The 14,421-nt window shown below is 40.5% G+C and overlaps 1 protein-coding gene across 1 annotated transcript in view; it reads right to left on the bottom strand.

Moving 5' to 3' along the window:
* USP34 (ubiquitin specific peptidase 34) overlaps window positions 1-14,086 on the bottom strand; it is a 64,476-nt gene extending 50,390 nt beyond the window's left edge. The window contains exons 1-3 of the mRNA XM_053458556.1: window positions 13,765-14,086; window positions 5,151-5,238; window positions 2,291-2,726 (exon numbers count right to left, since the gene is read on the bottom strand). Of these exons, the coding sequence (XP_053314531.1) occupies window positions 2,291-2,726; window positions 5,151-5,238; window positions 13,765-13,807 (567 nt within the window). The 5' untranslated portion in view covers window positions 13,808-14,086. The remainder of the gene's footprint in view (window positions 1-2,290; window positions 2,727-5,150; window positions 5,239-13,764) is intronic.
* Window positions 14,087-14,421: the final 335 nt, after the last annotated feature.

Here is a 14,421-nt window from a genome sequence, read left to right as displayed (position 1 = left end):
TGGAATAAGGTGACGGAATGCGGGCATACCGGGAAGTCTTAAAACATTAGAAGTATTAGAAGTGTCATTAAAACTACAGGAAAACATGTAGGACAAGAGGATACTTGGCAATAAAATGCGAAGGGTGTGTGTGCGTCTGTGGAATACTAAATGGCGCACTAAAGAGGCTATCCATCTAACAGCTCGACGGAAACAGCACACCAGACCGGAACATTGGTTTGAGATGTTTAGAGGTTTTGTTTTTTGTGTCTTCTTCTTTCGCAAAGATTTAAACATGTTTAGCTGTTTTTATTTTGCTGGCATGAAGAGGTACTATTGGTAATAATGTACATACTGCTGCGCTCTTAAGGCCTAGTTCACCTGTCCACATGTATGGAAGCTCCTTGGATGTTGTCAACTTATTTTTCTCCATAAAATGTAATTAAGAATGATACAATAAACCAAATTCTAAAAACCAAGATAGTTACATATTCCTCCAGACAGGGGCCTCCTTTTGACTGTAGCCCAACCATAATGTTTACATGACTTTATTGTACTAATGTCGGAGCCATGTAATAAACCTACATACATCTCAATAAAAGTTTGGTTTGTCTGATGTATAAATCAGATGTCGTGCTCTTTAAACTGTATCTGCACATGAGGTGGACCTAAAAGGCGCTATCTGTACGTGCGGAAATCGGCAGGGACCCCCTGCTGTCAGGCAGTCGGCAGGTAAACTAAATAAGCTGACTGAAGGATCAGTGACGAAAACCCACGTCTGCTTTCTATTCAGAACAATCATACTAATAGGAAGACGGCATGGGAGTTAATAACGCAGCAGAATAGTGGAGCAGAACGTATACCGTTATTTATATTCGGGAATATCTGGCTTTTCTACCTGCTGCAGGCCCTCCGGCCTAAACTGGTCCTTGACATTGCCCTATGTTGTTGATATATCTATCCCTATGTTGTTGATATACTTATACTTGACATATCTATCCCATGAGTGCTTTAACCGACATCTGCCACTTCGACTATTCCTCTTCTTTACCACCTTATCAGGTATAAAAGTACTTTCTTAGATTACATTGAGGGCTTTTTCATCTCCTAATAGACAATGACCTCCCATCCAGCATTTCTTCTCCTTTGAAATACACTCCTCGTGTTTCATTATATCCACTTACGCCTTTTGATCAATTAAAAGTACGGGGAGATTCTCCACACCCCACCCTGGCTACAACCAAGGACATCATCGTCTAATCAAAGCGACTGAACAACAGAGTAGGTCATTTACAGTTTAATCTTCGATTTTTTTGTTCATAATGATCTTACACATAGTGTACATAAAAAAGTAACAATAAAAAAAAGTGATGGATACATGGGATTGTTGACTTCTGTTGAACTGCTTATTTACGATCGGTTTATTCTTAGTGTCAAGTGTTAGGACTGTGTGCACGAGTGTGCAATTGTGCAATAACCTTCCTATTCTACACATTATAAAGTAACGCAACCTGATCACAAACATCCCTCAAAACAATGGCTTTAGCTCAAAAGTCCATGTGACAGAGCAGACTACTACAAGAATAATAATAAGCGCTGATCCATGAAAACGTACACTACTACCATTATACGAACGCAAAACGCAGAACACTAGCGGTAACGGTCAAGAGGCATCACGACTTAACCAGTACATAAACCTAAATCTACTGGGTTGTTTTGGCGTTCTGAAATCGGGCATCAAAAAAACTACATGAACAATGAAGTGTAAAAAAAAAAAAAATCAAAATAAAAAAAAAAAAAAAAAAAAAAAAAAAAAAATCACCAGTTTTAAGGCTGCTTGTCCTGGAAGAAACGCTTTCAAACACTCTGTCCCCCTTATTTGTAGAGGAAGCAAGCATATCCTTGCATTTGAAGAGCAGTTGATTTGGAAACATACCAGCCTCCAGACTGACCAGCTGGAGATATCTACCTTTACAGCGCAAAATAATTAGTAATTATTCTACCTGCTCCTGTGGATTAGCAACTAGTTAGTGCAATCCGGACGTTACGGCTCCTGATATACGGAGCTAGGCGTAAAAGAAAATATTTTAGAAAGGTAGCCGTCAGAGAAGATTGTTAGGAACTCTCTCTCGCTGCCATTCTTACTGTATATTTAATTAATGCATCAGTCTGTTTAGGACAGCAAAAAGCACAGAGTACATTAACCCCCCCCCCCCAAATGCACAACAGAATATCACTGTAAGCAGAATAAAGGATCTTTTGCACCATCCCATCATGGTTCATGCACATGGAAAGCAGCGAGTAGAAATACCTCTATTGTCGGATGTGTGTTATGCTTATAAGCAGTGTAGAGAGGGAACTGGATCTGAAAGATTTTTGCCACACACAACAATAGTTTTTCTTTTTCGTCAGTACTCCATAAATTAAACGGGTCAGTGCTTTTCGACGATTCTTCTTCTGACGGGTTACAAGTCCTTGAGGGTTCCAGCTTCTTTTCAGGGTCTTTGCATGAATCTGTGCGTCCCTCATCCTCCACCTCCTCTTGATGGTTATCCTTCTCCACATTCAGCAGCTCCTCAGATGAATTATTCTCATCCTGCCAGTTTGAACTGGGGCTAGTAGTGCAAATTTTCAAAAGCTGGTCCCGCAGGGCTTGGACCTGCCCGATCACCAAGTTAATAAGGGAACATACCACTTGGTTAAAGATCTCCAGGTGCTTATACTCCTTAAAGCAGCACAGACATTGCCTGAAAGCAAGACAAAAAAACATTTTAATAATTATTTTTTATTTATACAGGGCTGATAACTTACATGTTGCTTCTTACAAAATGCATTCAAAGGGTATGAGAAAACCAGAAATGACAGAGGAAGACAACCCATTACATTAGGTAAGGAACACACAAGGGTTAAGGAAAAAGGAAAGACGGTGCCACAGATGAATGTTCCAGATATATCAGCGGCAGAGGTTCTAACTGAATGGGGCTTAAGCTTCTTTGAAAAAGTGGGTTTTGAGGGTTTTCATGAATAACGCGAGGGGCGAGAGCTGGAGGTTTGGTGGAAGGAGGTTCCCGAGGTATAGGGAAGCACGAGAGAAGTCTTGTAGATGTGAAAAGTAAGGCGTTATAAGGGAGGAGGAAAGGCTTAAACATAGAAAGAACGTAAAGATCAAGTAGGGGAGCATTTCATTGGGGACAGAAAAATATGGAGGAGCAATATTATAAAAGGGCTTTGAATGTTAATACCAGGATTTTTAATTAAATTCTTGATAATAGGGAGCCAGTAGGAATGTTTACTACTGGCAGTGTAGAATTATTTCACAAAGTGAGCCCTTTTTGAGTGTTCACACGGCCGTAAGATGCCACACACCAGTCACACGTTCTGTGGAAAGTCCAACAGCGATCAGACTATAAAGTCTGACAATACTGACACACCCAAATGAAGAAATACATTTGTGTAATATATATATATAGTTGAATAGATCTGTGATTTTGACCATTCCGTTACTGGAAGCGTGTCATGTACGCAGCTTGCAATTATCTCCTCAGGCCTCTGGGCTAATTCATTTTGCAGACTATTTACTTTGTAGCCAGAAAAGTGCCAGTTCTGAAAACTTCACGATCGCTCTGTCAGACAATACCGGACACGCGGCACCACGCACCGGACACGCTGTTCAGATGCGCCGGTAATCACAGGTTGCTAAATCCCTCACTGTATTATAGTGACATCAAGCTGGATTGTCCTGCTTGGTTTATGGAGAGTAAGCGGTCTGAAAACGACACACTTGGCATTTGACGGGTACTAAGATCAGTACCGAAAACGCACTGATCTTTAAGGCAACATTTTTTTTTATTATTTGCTGTTTGCTCTTCCCTTTGTTGATTGGGGTAGAGGTTAGTTTTAGGCCCGTGGAGTGAATGTATTTTAAGGACATCTCTGTGTATGGAATATATCATTAACATTTTACAGGTTATCACAAATTCCAGAGACCTCAAACGTGAAGACTCAGCAAGGAAAGGATGTATGACAAGAGCTCTATAAACACATTGAGAGGCAGCATAACAAATTAACATTGGTGAAATATTAAATCGCCGATACATAAACATATGGACAGAAATAACCCTTGTGTATTGTAATCAAATATACATTATAAATATGGAAAGAACAATGACATTACACAGAATAAATAAAATTTTTATATATATATATATATATATATATATATATATATATATATATATACACACACACACACACACACACACACACTGTATCTGTGTGCGTGTCTCGTTTGACTATGTACATAGAATTGTGTCAGGATCCCCTACATATGCACGATGGCTCAAACACATGTATCTGTACGGGTGCATTAAATACGGTAATAAAGAAGGGATTCATTCCTAGACCGCTAACATGATTAAAACCCCTGGACGTATCCTAAAACCCCTGGATGTATCCTAAAACCCCTGGATATGAATGGCTTAAGAGCCACAGGTGGACACGTTCAGAGTGCCAGAGTCGGCTTATTTTTATTTTTTGTAGAAATCTGGAAGGGATGTATGCATATATATCAGCAGAACGTAAAACATAACCTACTAGGTCCCTGGAATCTGTCCAGCTATTTTAAAATTTGTAATGGGGCTAAATTTAAAACTACACGCTTAGAAACTTGCCCTAGAATTACTTTTCATTTATAACCCATTGTGTTAAATATACCCAAGTATAACTATTTCAAAGTCTTCCTCTGATAGTGTCACATTATTCGTTTTTCAATAAAGGGCTCTCTTTTATGTTAACGTATTCATAATTTGGCACCCAGAACTCTCCTAGAAATCACTTCCTGGTGCCTAGGGTATTGCAGGGCAAAGAGACCACCGGCTGCATTGAAGAAGGGATATAACGGGACATACATTTCTAAACTATGATATTATATTAAGGTGACGTATGATGGTGCAGCATCACTTTACAAGAGAGAAGAGAGGGGATATGACGGAAAATGTTAGATACAAAGGGGTTAAACACAGTCTAAGAGAAGAGCAATGTGGGAAAAATTATAGGGGGGGGTCCTACATTTTTTATTCCAAACCAAATTTGTCAACCCTTGGCTTTAATTTTAGAAATGGTCTAGAAGAATCAGGCAATAACATAAAAAGGCACTAAAATATTAATGTTACCTTTGTGTCCAGGAGTTGATGTAGGCAAATATCTTGAGAGCATGTTCTTTTCTGAGCTGTAATCCATCACTGCCTTCAGTGTCTGATACTGCAATAAATAAAAAGACAACAAACATTAATCCACTTGGAGTTGGGACAATCTAGTAATTGGAAAATGTCCCCAGGCTCACCGCACCACGACTGCTCAACTCCCATAACTCAAAGCCAATGATGCGCAGCTCATACACACATTAAAGCACCAACACACAGCACTCTTACAAGGTGTTACAATGTAACACAACAGCAGCAACACAACTGATTCAAAAGGAACCGGGTGACCTGCGCAGAAGAGCCAACGATCTAGGGGGATTCAATTAGTACAGACACTAAGGGGCTCCCTTGGGTCATGGTAGCCTACTTTTTGTTAGGTATGTATATTATATTAAGAAACAAAATGATTGCCCCAGCTTTTGCTTTATCTGGTGCAACATGTAGACCAAGTGACACTTTATCTTAAGCAGCACAATTAAAAGGCGCAAATAACTGCCAATGTGTGCAGAATGTGCTGGCAGAAGGTTGCCATGTTGGGCTGGGAAGAGTAAACATCAAAATACCTTGCAGCGCTTGCTGCTGGAGAAAAGTACACGGGTGCACAGACCACCTCTACAATCCACTGGATCAATGTTGTTGAACCAGAACATTGTGGTAATTGCCTGGGGAACAACAATTTTTCATTACACTCAAGAGTATTACCTTTTGTGGATGAGAATGATTGATATTTAAAGTTTGAGCACCCAACTAAATCCCCCAAAGGCGATGGATGCAGCAAGTTGTCTCAGCTGGACCTTGGTTCTAAAATTCTGTATTTCCAAACTCAGGGAACTAAAACAAGAGGACAGGGGTGTCCAACCTGCGGCCCTCCAGCTGCTGCAGGACTACATCACCCATACTCCTCAGCCAGCCCCATTAGCTGAAAGAGCATTATGGGAGATGTAGTCCTGCAACAGGAGAAAAGAATATACGGCCAAAAAGCATGTAAGCAAATAGGGGATTGTGTGACTCTGTATGTTACAACACAGCACATGGAAGCATTTTCTGAATGGCAGCTGACACGATGTATTCAAGCAGGTAACTGACCTTCCTTTTCCCCGAACGGATGCTCATTGAACAGCTTTCTAAATCTATGTACTTATGCTAGTATTTCCAGTCTCAAATGGAATCAGATGGCATCACCCCGATGCACTTGCTATATATATATATATATATATATATATATATATATATATATATATATATATATATATATATATATATATATATATATATATATATATATATATATATATATATATATATATAGTTCCCCTACAGCAGCCCACCCCTGCCTGGCTCTGCAGCAATTGAAACCAGTTCCAACAGCAAAATGCGTATTTATGACAATATTCTGGCTTCACGGAAGGCACTTCCAGCATCGGCGCAGGTTAGTATTGTCCCTTGCTCTCTGAAGACAGGCAAGGAAAGGCGACAACTGTAGAAAACATTGGATGTAATTCTTGTAAATCACATTAGGAAAACCCCTATTAACCCCTTTGTGACCATAAGGATATACTGGTACATCCATAAAAAGCATTGCAAGATGCTTTTATGGCCGTACTGAAAATGCAGCGGCACGCTCCAACGCGCGCCACTGCTTGCCCTCTCGCATTCAGATCAGTCCCATATAACTTAATTGGCAGCCAGTACAGTCAAGCAACTGTCAATCTGACTGATCTCCATGATCTGTAGAAGAGAGAAGGAGAGAGAGAAAGAAAGAGAAGGAGAAACATATCTCATGTCGCCACATTACATACACAATCCAAGGCCCATTAAGTCCCTCTGGAGAAGCCAAACCCCTAGGGATCCTTTGCATGCTGGAGCTCCTACAAGATTTGCCAGGAGCCTCGGCATGTTGCTCCGCCAGAGAGAACCGTCCTCTGTGCCACTTCGTCACCCTTGGTTTCATGTGAGTGCACAGACCTCACCCTCTGGACTCTGGAGCAGTTATTACAAGCTTGTATTTTGATGAGAACACTTTGCTTCCAGACTCCAGTTATGAGACACTGTAAACATGCCAGAAGACAACGACAAATGATTGATTTTTACTACACAAGAGTCTCCAGCTGATTGATGCGGTTGCCCGACACTGCCTGTGTTTTTCCATTAGGACCTGAAAAAACTCTACATTGACTAATCTACCATATATTTATATATATATATATATATATATATATATATATATATATATATATATATATATATATATACATATATATATACATATATATATATATATATATATATATACACACACATACATATCACACATAACCATTATAACTATATTATATATATATATAAATAAGAAAAATAATGTTATTCAATTGTGACCATTTCCTAGAAACACATGATATATGATGAAAAAAACAACTAGATTACCAGGTTTAAAGTATTTAAAGATGATGTCTCTCCACCTGTTGAATAGAACACTTTTCTAGCTGGTATTAGAACGGCCTTTCCTGGTGTGGACAAAATGCCCCAAAAGATATTGATCATCATTATGTCAAATGTTACAGGTAACGTACGTTAAGCTTCCCTGCCAAACTGGTGATCAGGAAAAAACAAAAAGACAACTGCGATCGTAAAGTCACTCAAGCATAACTGAGTGTCTCCCCCAGCAGAGACATCTATAATACCGCTTTCTCAGACTCTCCACAGGGCTCTGGGATATGATGTCATATCTACAGTTGGAAACTTCCAAGGGCTGCCCCCACCACCGACCAAGGGCTGGGCCCACCACCGACCAAGGGCTCTTACAGGAGGTGGGATGGGGTCCAAGTTAAAACATCCGCTGGTCAGCTCTGATTTGGAGAGCCAGAGAATTCCCAGGTATAGGCATATTACATAACTAAAATAACGGCCGCAATCACTAAAATACAGGACACCTGTGGACTTTTTTGTGGAGGGGCCGATCCTACACCTCCCATGAGAAGTGCAGGCTCACCGGAATAGAATGAAATATAGAGCGGAGCGGCTCTTTTTAAGACATTTCAATATGCTATTTGATTTGTTCAATAACTTCATATGTGATCACCGAGAGAAAGCCCAGTAAAACCTTCAGCTCAGTGTAAAAGCACGTTTACCATTAGCCTACGAGGACTTGTATGCCGTCTTGCACTTACGTGGAAACATTTGTCCCATGATTTGTTCCCGTCACATAATTCAGATTATGGGAGTAATATTAGAGAAGTTCTGCTTCAAAGTTACTGGTTGGTAGGTGGATTCCTCCAAATTTTGTCTCAGAACTGCCAAAATTGTGCTGGCGTGGAAGACACAGTGATCTTTTTCTCTTGTATGCCGTGTGTTATTGCAGAAATGGCTAATGTTCACTTCCATTGGCTTTGGTCAAGCTTTTGATGGTTGATGGAGGCATGTGAGGTTAAAACATATGGATTTATTCACTAAAGGGAGAGCTGTAGTTTCAATTATCTTTACTATTGACAATAAAAAAAACAGGTTTCTCTACCAGTTATGGCCCTGTATAATGCATAATTCAATGGCTGAGGAGGCTCTTGCCAAGTTCTATTTGTAGGAGAAGCTCTCTGGAGTTGGATCCTCGTAAGTTATAGTGAAGTCAAAAAGATTGTAAGCTTGCAAGAACAGGGTGTTTTTTCCTTCTGTACCGGTATATGTCTTTAGGTGACTTACAGTTATTGAGTTGTCTTTGTCCATTTAGTAAATAAATCCTATCATTTTTTTGTAGATGGTGTAATAAAGAGGAAAACCAAATAAACACAGAGTGCCAGATCATTTTATTGCTTTAGTTGTTGTCTGAGAGAGCTGGCAAAGCCCAGACTTCTAACAGCTCTCGTTGAGGTTTGTGTAGAGCATGACCCATTGACTTGCCCAATAGCCAAAATCCTTTGACCTAGAGAATGTCAGATAAGGAGCCTCTAGCTTTACAAGGTCTGTCACCTGTCCCTTCCTAATACAATCTCTCAGCAGAGGTCAGAAGGTTTAGAAGTGCTAAAACATGAATCAGCACTGTGTCCTTGGTGGCTTTGTTAGTTGCTTTCGTTCACTATTCAATAATGTTGTGTTCAGAAGCAAGATGCCATTACACAATCCGTAAAAATACAGCTGATAAAGAAGGTAATGATTACTCAGATATGCATAGCTATTACAGAATCCCAGACACCAAAACTAGTTTATCCATCATGCATCAGTCACTTCAAACCCCACGAGGCAAAGAATTGTAACACACAATGTGTTACAACAAGCTATCTGCAATGTTGTTTATTCACTAAAGGGAGGGTTGGAAGGAAAGGTTTCAGGAGAGTTGTGGTTTTTAACTCTTATTACAGTATTCATTATGAAGGCCCAACACTATGAAGTTTCTCGAGCAGGAAGGGCTGTGAGACTGAAAGTCACCCAAGCTCTTCCTAAAGCAGAAGCTCCCTGGGGTTGGCCATTCATAACGTACAGTGAAGTCAGGGAGCTGTAACAACTGTCCTACAAACTCAACTTTCCCTTTAGTGAATAAAGCCAATGAATTTCTCCTTTATTAGCCATAGTTACAATTGGTGGAACCCGCAGCGATTAAGGTTACTGTTCCACATAGGGAGCCAATTAAAACATCCACAGATACGTTCTGCATCATGTAAAGTGAAGTAAAAGAAAGCTGTGATTTTGTTTTTTCTCTTTAATGCTCCATGTCTCCCAAACTTAAGCTTGGCTTTAAAATACGAGAGTTGCCTAGAAACAGAGTCGTGTAATTCCTCCGAAGCCCTGTCTTGTAAGTATGACATCACAGCAGGCTACAGCCACGTCCACCTCCGAGTGTTAGTGAGTGAGGTGTAATGTGTGATGGTAGCAAGGTCCCTTTAAACTAAATGTCCTGAAAGGTAACGCCCCTTCTGTGATGTCAGAGATGGGAAGGCAGACAGGATTTAAAGTCTCCCCCTGAAAGGATTTTAACAGGAAAATACGGTATAAAACGGTATATTTTAAAACAAAAAGGAATAAGCTTATTTAAGAAGCATTCCATAGTACTTTACAATATAAAAATCAGAGAACATGGGGAGAAAAAACCTCTATGTGGAACACCACCTATAAGCCGTGATGCACTACCCAGTTTTGTTTTCCATCAATAAACATTTTCTCCGTCCATTGTTGATCAAGCAATGCTTTGTCTATAATTATCATGCACGTTGAATCTGCATGTCGCACATTGTAATCGGAGAAAAAAGGAAATATTAGTGCCGCCTATGTTCATGAGGAATACTCAGGTGAGGCAGAGCCCTGCTTCATGTCTCAGTTTAGTGGTTGAAAACACAAACCCACTCACTGGCTACCAACTTTTAGAATAATTTTTTTAAAGAAAGTTTTTAGAATTCAGCAGGACAAGAACAAGGAGCTTTGCATGCCCAGCAGCTTTATTATTATTATTATTTATTGTTTGATATAGCGCCATCATCTTCTGTAGCGCTGTACAATGACAGAACATAATTAGTATATAGCATAACAATTAGGCTTACCCAAATCAATAAGTGAGGCAGGCCCTGCTCAAACAAGCTAAGTCAAACTTATATTAGTTTCACTTTAAAAGCTATGACAACGTTTGTTAAATTACATTTCTTGTATAATTACCTGACTCCAGAGCTGGTAAATGTTTCAAACATTTGTTTGTTGGTATAAATTCTGACACTTAGAAGTCTTGTTGCCTCTTTAAAGGCAATTACTCCCGTCTGATCATTACTGTAACAGGTATTAAGACCCAAATGTTAACCTCCTCAATGGCCTGTCCCGTACAATGGAATACACATTAATGGGATTCTCCAAAATAGCGTGCTCCAAAAAGGAATAAGTGTGAGAAGGGAGCAGCACAATCCCCCATAATACACTGCAGGCGGCGTCCGCAACCAGAATGTCAGCGTCGCCATATGTACTTAACTTAAGATTATTGAAAACAGGCCGCTGGAATAAAAGAAAACAAAGAAGTTCCTTGGTGCTGAATTCTATCCAATGTAATAGGAAGAATATTAAAGACGAAGTGCCATGGAATTATTTTATTTTGAGCAAAACTACAGCACGGTTTACAGTAATGTAGGTACGTAGGTCTCCGTTTTCTCCAATAAACTATCTTTATCTGCCGACCTGGAGGCTGCCATTGCCGTTAGGTGATATTTTGGGTGCCTTTCCCATTGCAAACACCACACTCGGGTGAGTCTGTACGGCAGCGGTAATTACGTTCCGTCTTCCACAGACATTTATTAGTCAGTGTCTGGCTGGTTGATTAAGACTAAGCCATTCTACTCTCTCTCTCTCTCAGGCAGTATGAAAAGGAGTCAAGGTTTTTGTTTAGTAGATTGGGCTAAGATAATAGAATTAGAAAACATACAAATGACTAAAGGGCAGCTGTCTAAAAATATTACATTAGGCATGCAAATAATAGGTTTCAAACTTAAAATAAAAATAAAATTAAAAAAAAAACAAAGAAAATAGGGCCAACAATATTTTGAAAGCTTATGTTAAATCTGATGCTAGTAATAAAAACAACGGCGAAAGTCTCCTTGTAATTAAAGAATTCTGCAATCACTAAGCAAAGGCAGCTTTAAAAAACAAATGCATAATGGAGCGATTTCTCATATCAAGTGTAACAGAGTCACAGTAATGATTTCTTGGTGGAAAGCAAAACACATTCTGTACCCCTGACCACTAACAACCGTTTAGTATGAGCAGACAGAGCCGTATCGACATATTCAAACATCATGCGATCCGAATTAATAGACAACTTTGATATTCAAAAGGGAAATGACGTGTCGCAAAAATATATACATTAAAGATAAATGACCCGATCACCGGCCCAACAACCAGACCTACAGGCAAACGCCGCATTGCAACAGATACCTAACGCTAAAACGGCTCAGTCAATTTTAGGAATAATGAAGGCCAAAAAAAAAGTATCAAATAACAAAACCAGAAACTCCTTTCAGTTACGCAACGATGAGTCATTACCGAGCCTTCATACACCATGCCCAACACCGAGATCTACCAGCACGAGATCAAAAGTTACCTAAAACAATCGCATGAAAAATACTGGAAATGCTCTCAAAAGCAATTTGCATACAACCCTATTATAAGCAGATAAAAATAAGGAAAAGAGCACTGCAGAAAAATACAATCAGTAGCATTAGAATCCCACTGCATACAAACAATAACATACAGCATTAAAACAAGCCTGACCCGGACTAAAAACATAAACATGTCCGTAAAACCAAACATTAATACAATTATAAACATATAAAAAGAGATAAAGGAATACAAAGGTTCAAGTGTCACACAGGAGATGAGATGAAGGCCACCGGCAGTTTGCAGGCCGCCATTCAAACAACTCGGCAAAACTTACACAAGCGAGCAAAGAGAGAAGCGAAGGCTGTGTGACAGGCAGAGGAGGTCGTGTAAGCATGAAAGAGCCCGACATTCACTACACGGTAACACAACACATGCACCAAAAATAATAGTGTTATTACGCAACAGCCTTTAATTACTGTAATATGTTACCAGTAACATTCACCAAACCCCTTTATTCTCACATCAAAATAGTTTTCTCAAAGGCCAAGTAATATACAAGCCAAACGCCATCCGATATCAAGTGATCAACCATCAACAAGCAGTATTTATACAGGGACTGCAATCTCCAAAGCTTTAAGGATGCAAAAATGGTTTAACCCTTTACATGTCCCGAGCAGAGTGACTGCTACGGAGCCAAGCGGCAAACAAGACATGACCAAGCAACACACATTATATATATATATATATATATATATATATATATATATATATATATATATATATATACATACATACACATACAGTACGTTATATATATATTAATCTCATTTAAAACATTAAAATGCAATAAGTAACACCACAAAGCAATTACACATAAAAACCTAGAATGCGATGGTGTTTAAGAATAATTCAGTCCATTGAGTCGGACGATTTTTCCCTTGTGTTAGATTCAGGCCATATGCCCATCACATGCATGTTTAAATTCCATCACTTTACTAGCCGCTACCACTTCTGCCTGGAGGCTGTTCCACACAGTCCACCCTGTCAGTAAGGCACACATGCATTCACATATATAATGAACACCCTCACTGCAAAGTCACCCAAGTCGCATAAAACAAATGTAAGGATTCTCCCATCACCCTAAAACAAGAATGGAAGGCTTGGTTTCAATATGGAGACATGCTTTCGTGTATTTGAGACAAGCTGAGGTGCTACTGGAGTCACCCGACTGTCCTCTCCATCAGGCAGACTAAAAGCAGAGCTGTCATGGAGGAGCTGAGTGGGGTGGAAGCATCGGCAGATGACAAGGATCTGGACGCTCCATTGACAGGTGAAGGCCCCGTGGCTTTGCCAATAAACAGAGCCCGGGGCCTACAGCTGTTCGGGCCCTGGGTCACACCATCATCCAAATGACTGGATTTTTTTTTTATGTCCCGACCGTGTGAGAAGGAGGCGGCCTGCGACTCCCTCAGCCTCCTCCATGCATCAATTCCTCTCCAACCCAAAGTCATTTTCCGCCACTTACTCTCATTTAACACCTCCACTAGGTCTGTGCAGATTTCACACATCGTTCGTGAAGTGGCCGCTTCCTGAGCATGGATGGAGCTGACTGCGGCCCCGCCAGCCGGTGCTCGCAAGGCCCGGAGGAGACGTTTAGAGGAGATGAAGGATGAGGACACGAATTCGTGTGCGTGTGTTTGTGGTGAAATCACGATTAAAAGAAATAAAGAAAGCGAATTCTAGAGTCCCACTCCACTTGTGACAGTGGCGGCGACAAGCGGAGTCGCTCACTGCCTCCACCGACCCATCATCACCATCACCGCTGTCGCCGCCATTTTGGTTGGGGATGTTCGGCTCAGAGCGGCTGTTTCCGGAAGCGGCTCGGGAATTCGGCCTTCTGGCCCCGCCTCTGGTGTCGTGTGAGTACGTCAGGGGCCGACGTCGCACAGAGCCGTAGAGAGCGGCGGAAGAGGTTGGCCGCTGGCGCATTGTTTTGTTGCTTTCTGTCCGTAGTTATATGAGGTTTTTTCGGTTCTCTCGTGTTAGATAGGGCCCGTGGGGATGGGGGCAGTGGCCCGGAATAGAGGTAGCGATGGCTGTGCAGCTGCGCCTTTTACTGGCTTTATTATTGTTGTTACTATTATAGATTTATATAGGACCATCGTATTCCGCAATGCTTTAC

The sequence above is a fragment of the Spea bombifrons genome, chromosome 3 (genome assembly GCF_027358695.1).
Source record: "Spea bombifrons isolate aSpeBom1 chromosome 3, aSpeBom1.2.pri, whole genome shotgun sequence".
Lineage (NCBI taxonomy): Eukaryota > Metazoa > Chordata > Amphibia > Anura > Pelobatidae > Spea > Spea bombifrons.
The sequence above is the reverse complement of the archived record's forward strand: the minus strand, read 5'-3'. Positions and strand labels throughout refer to the sequence as shown.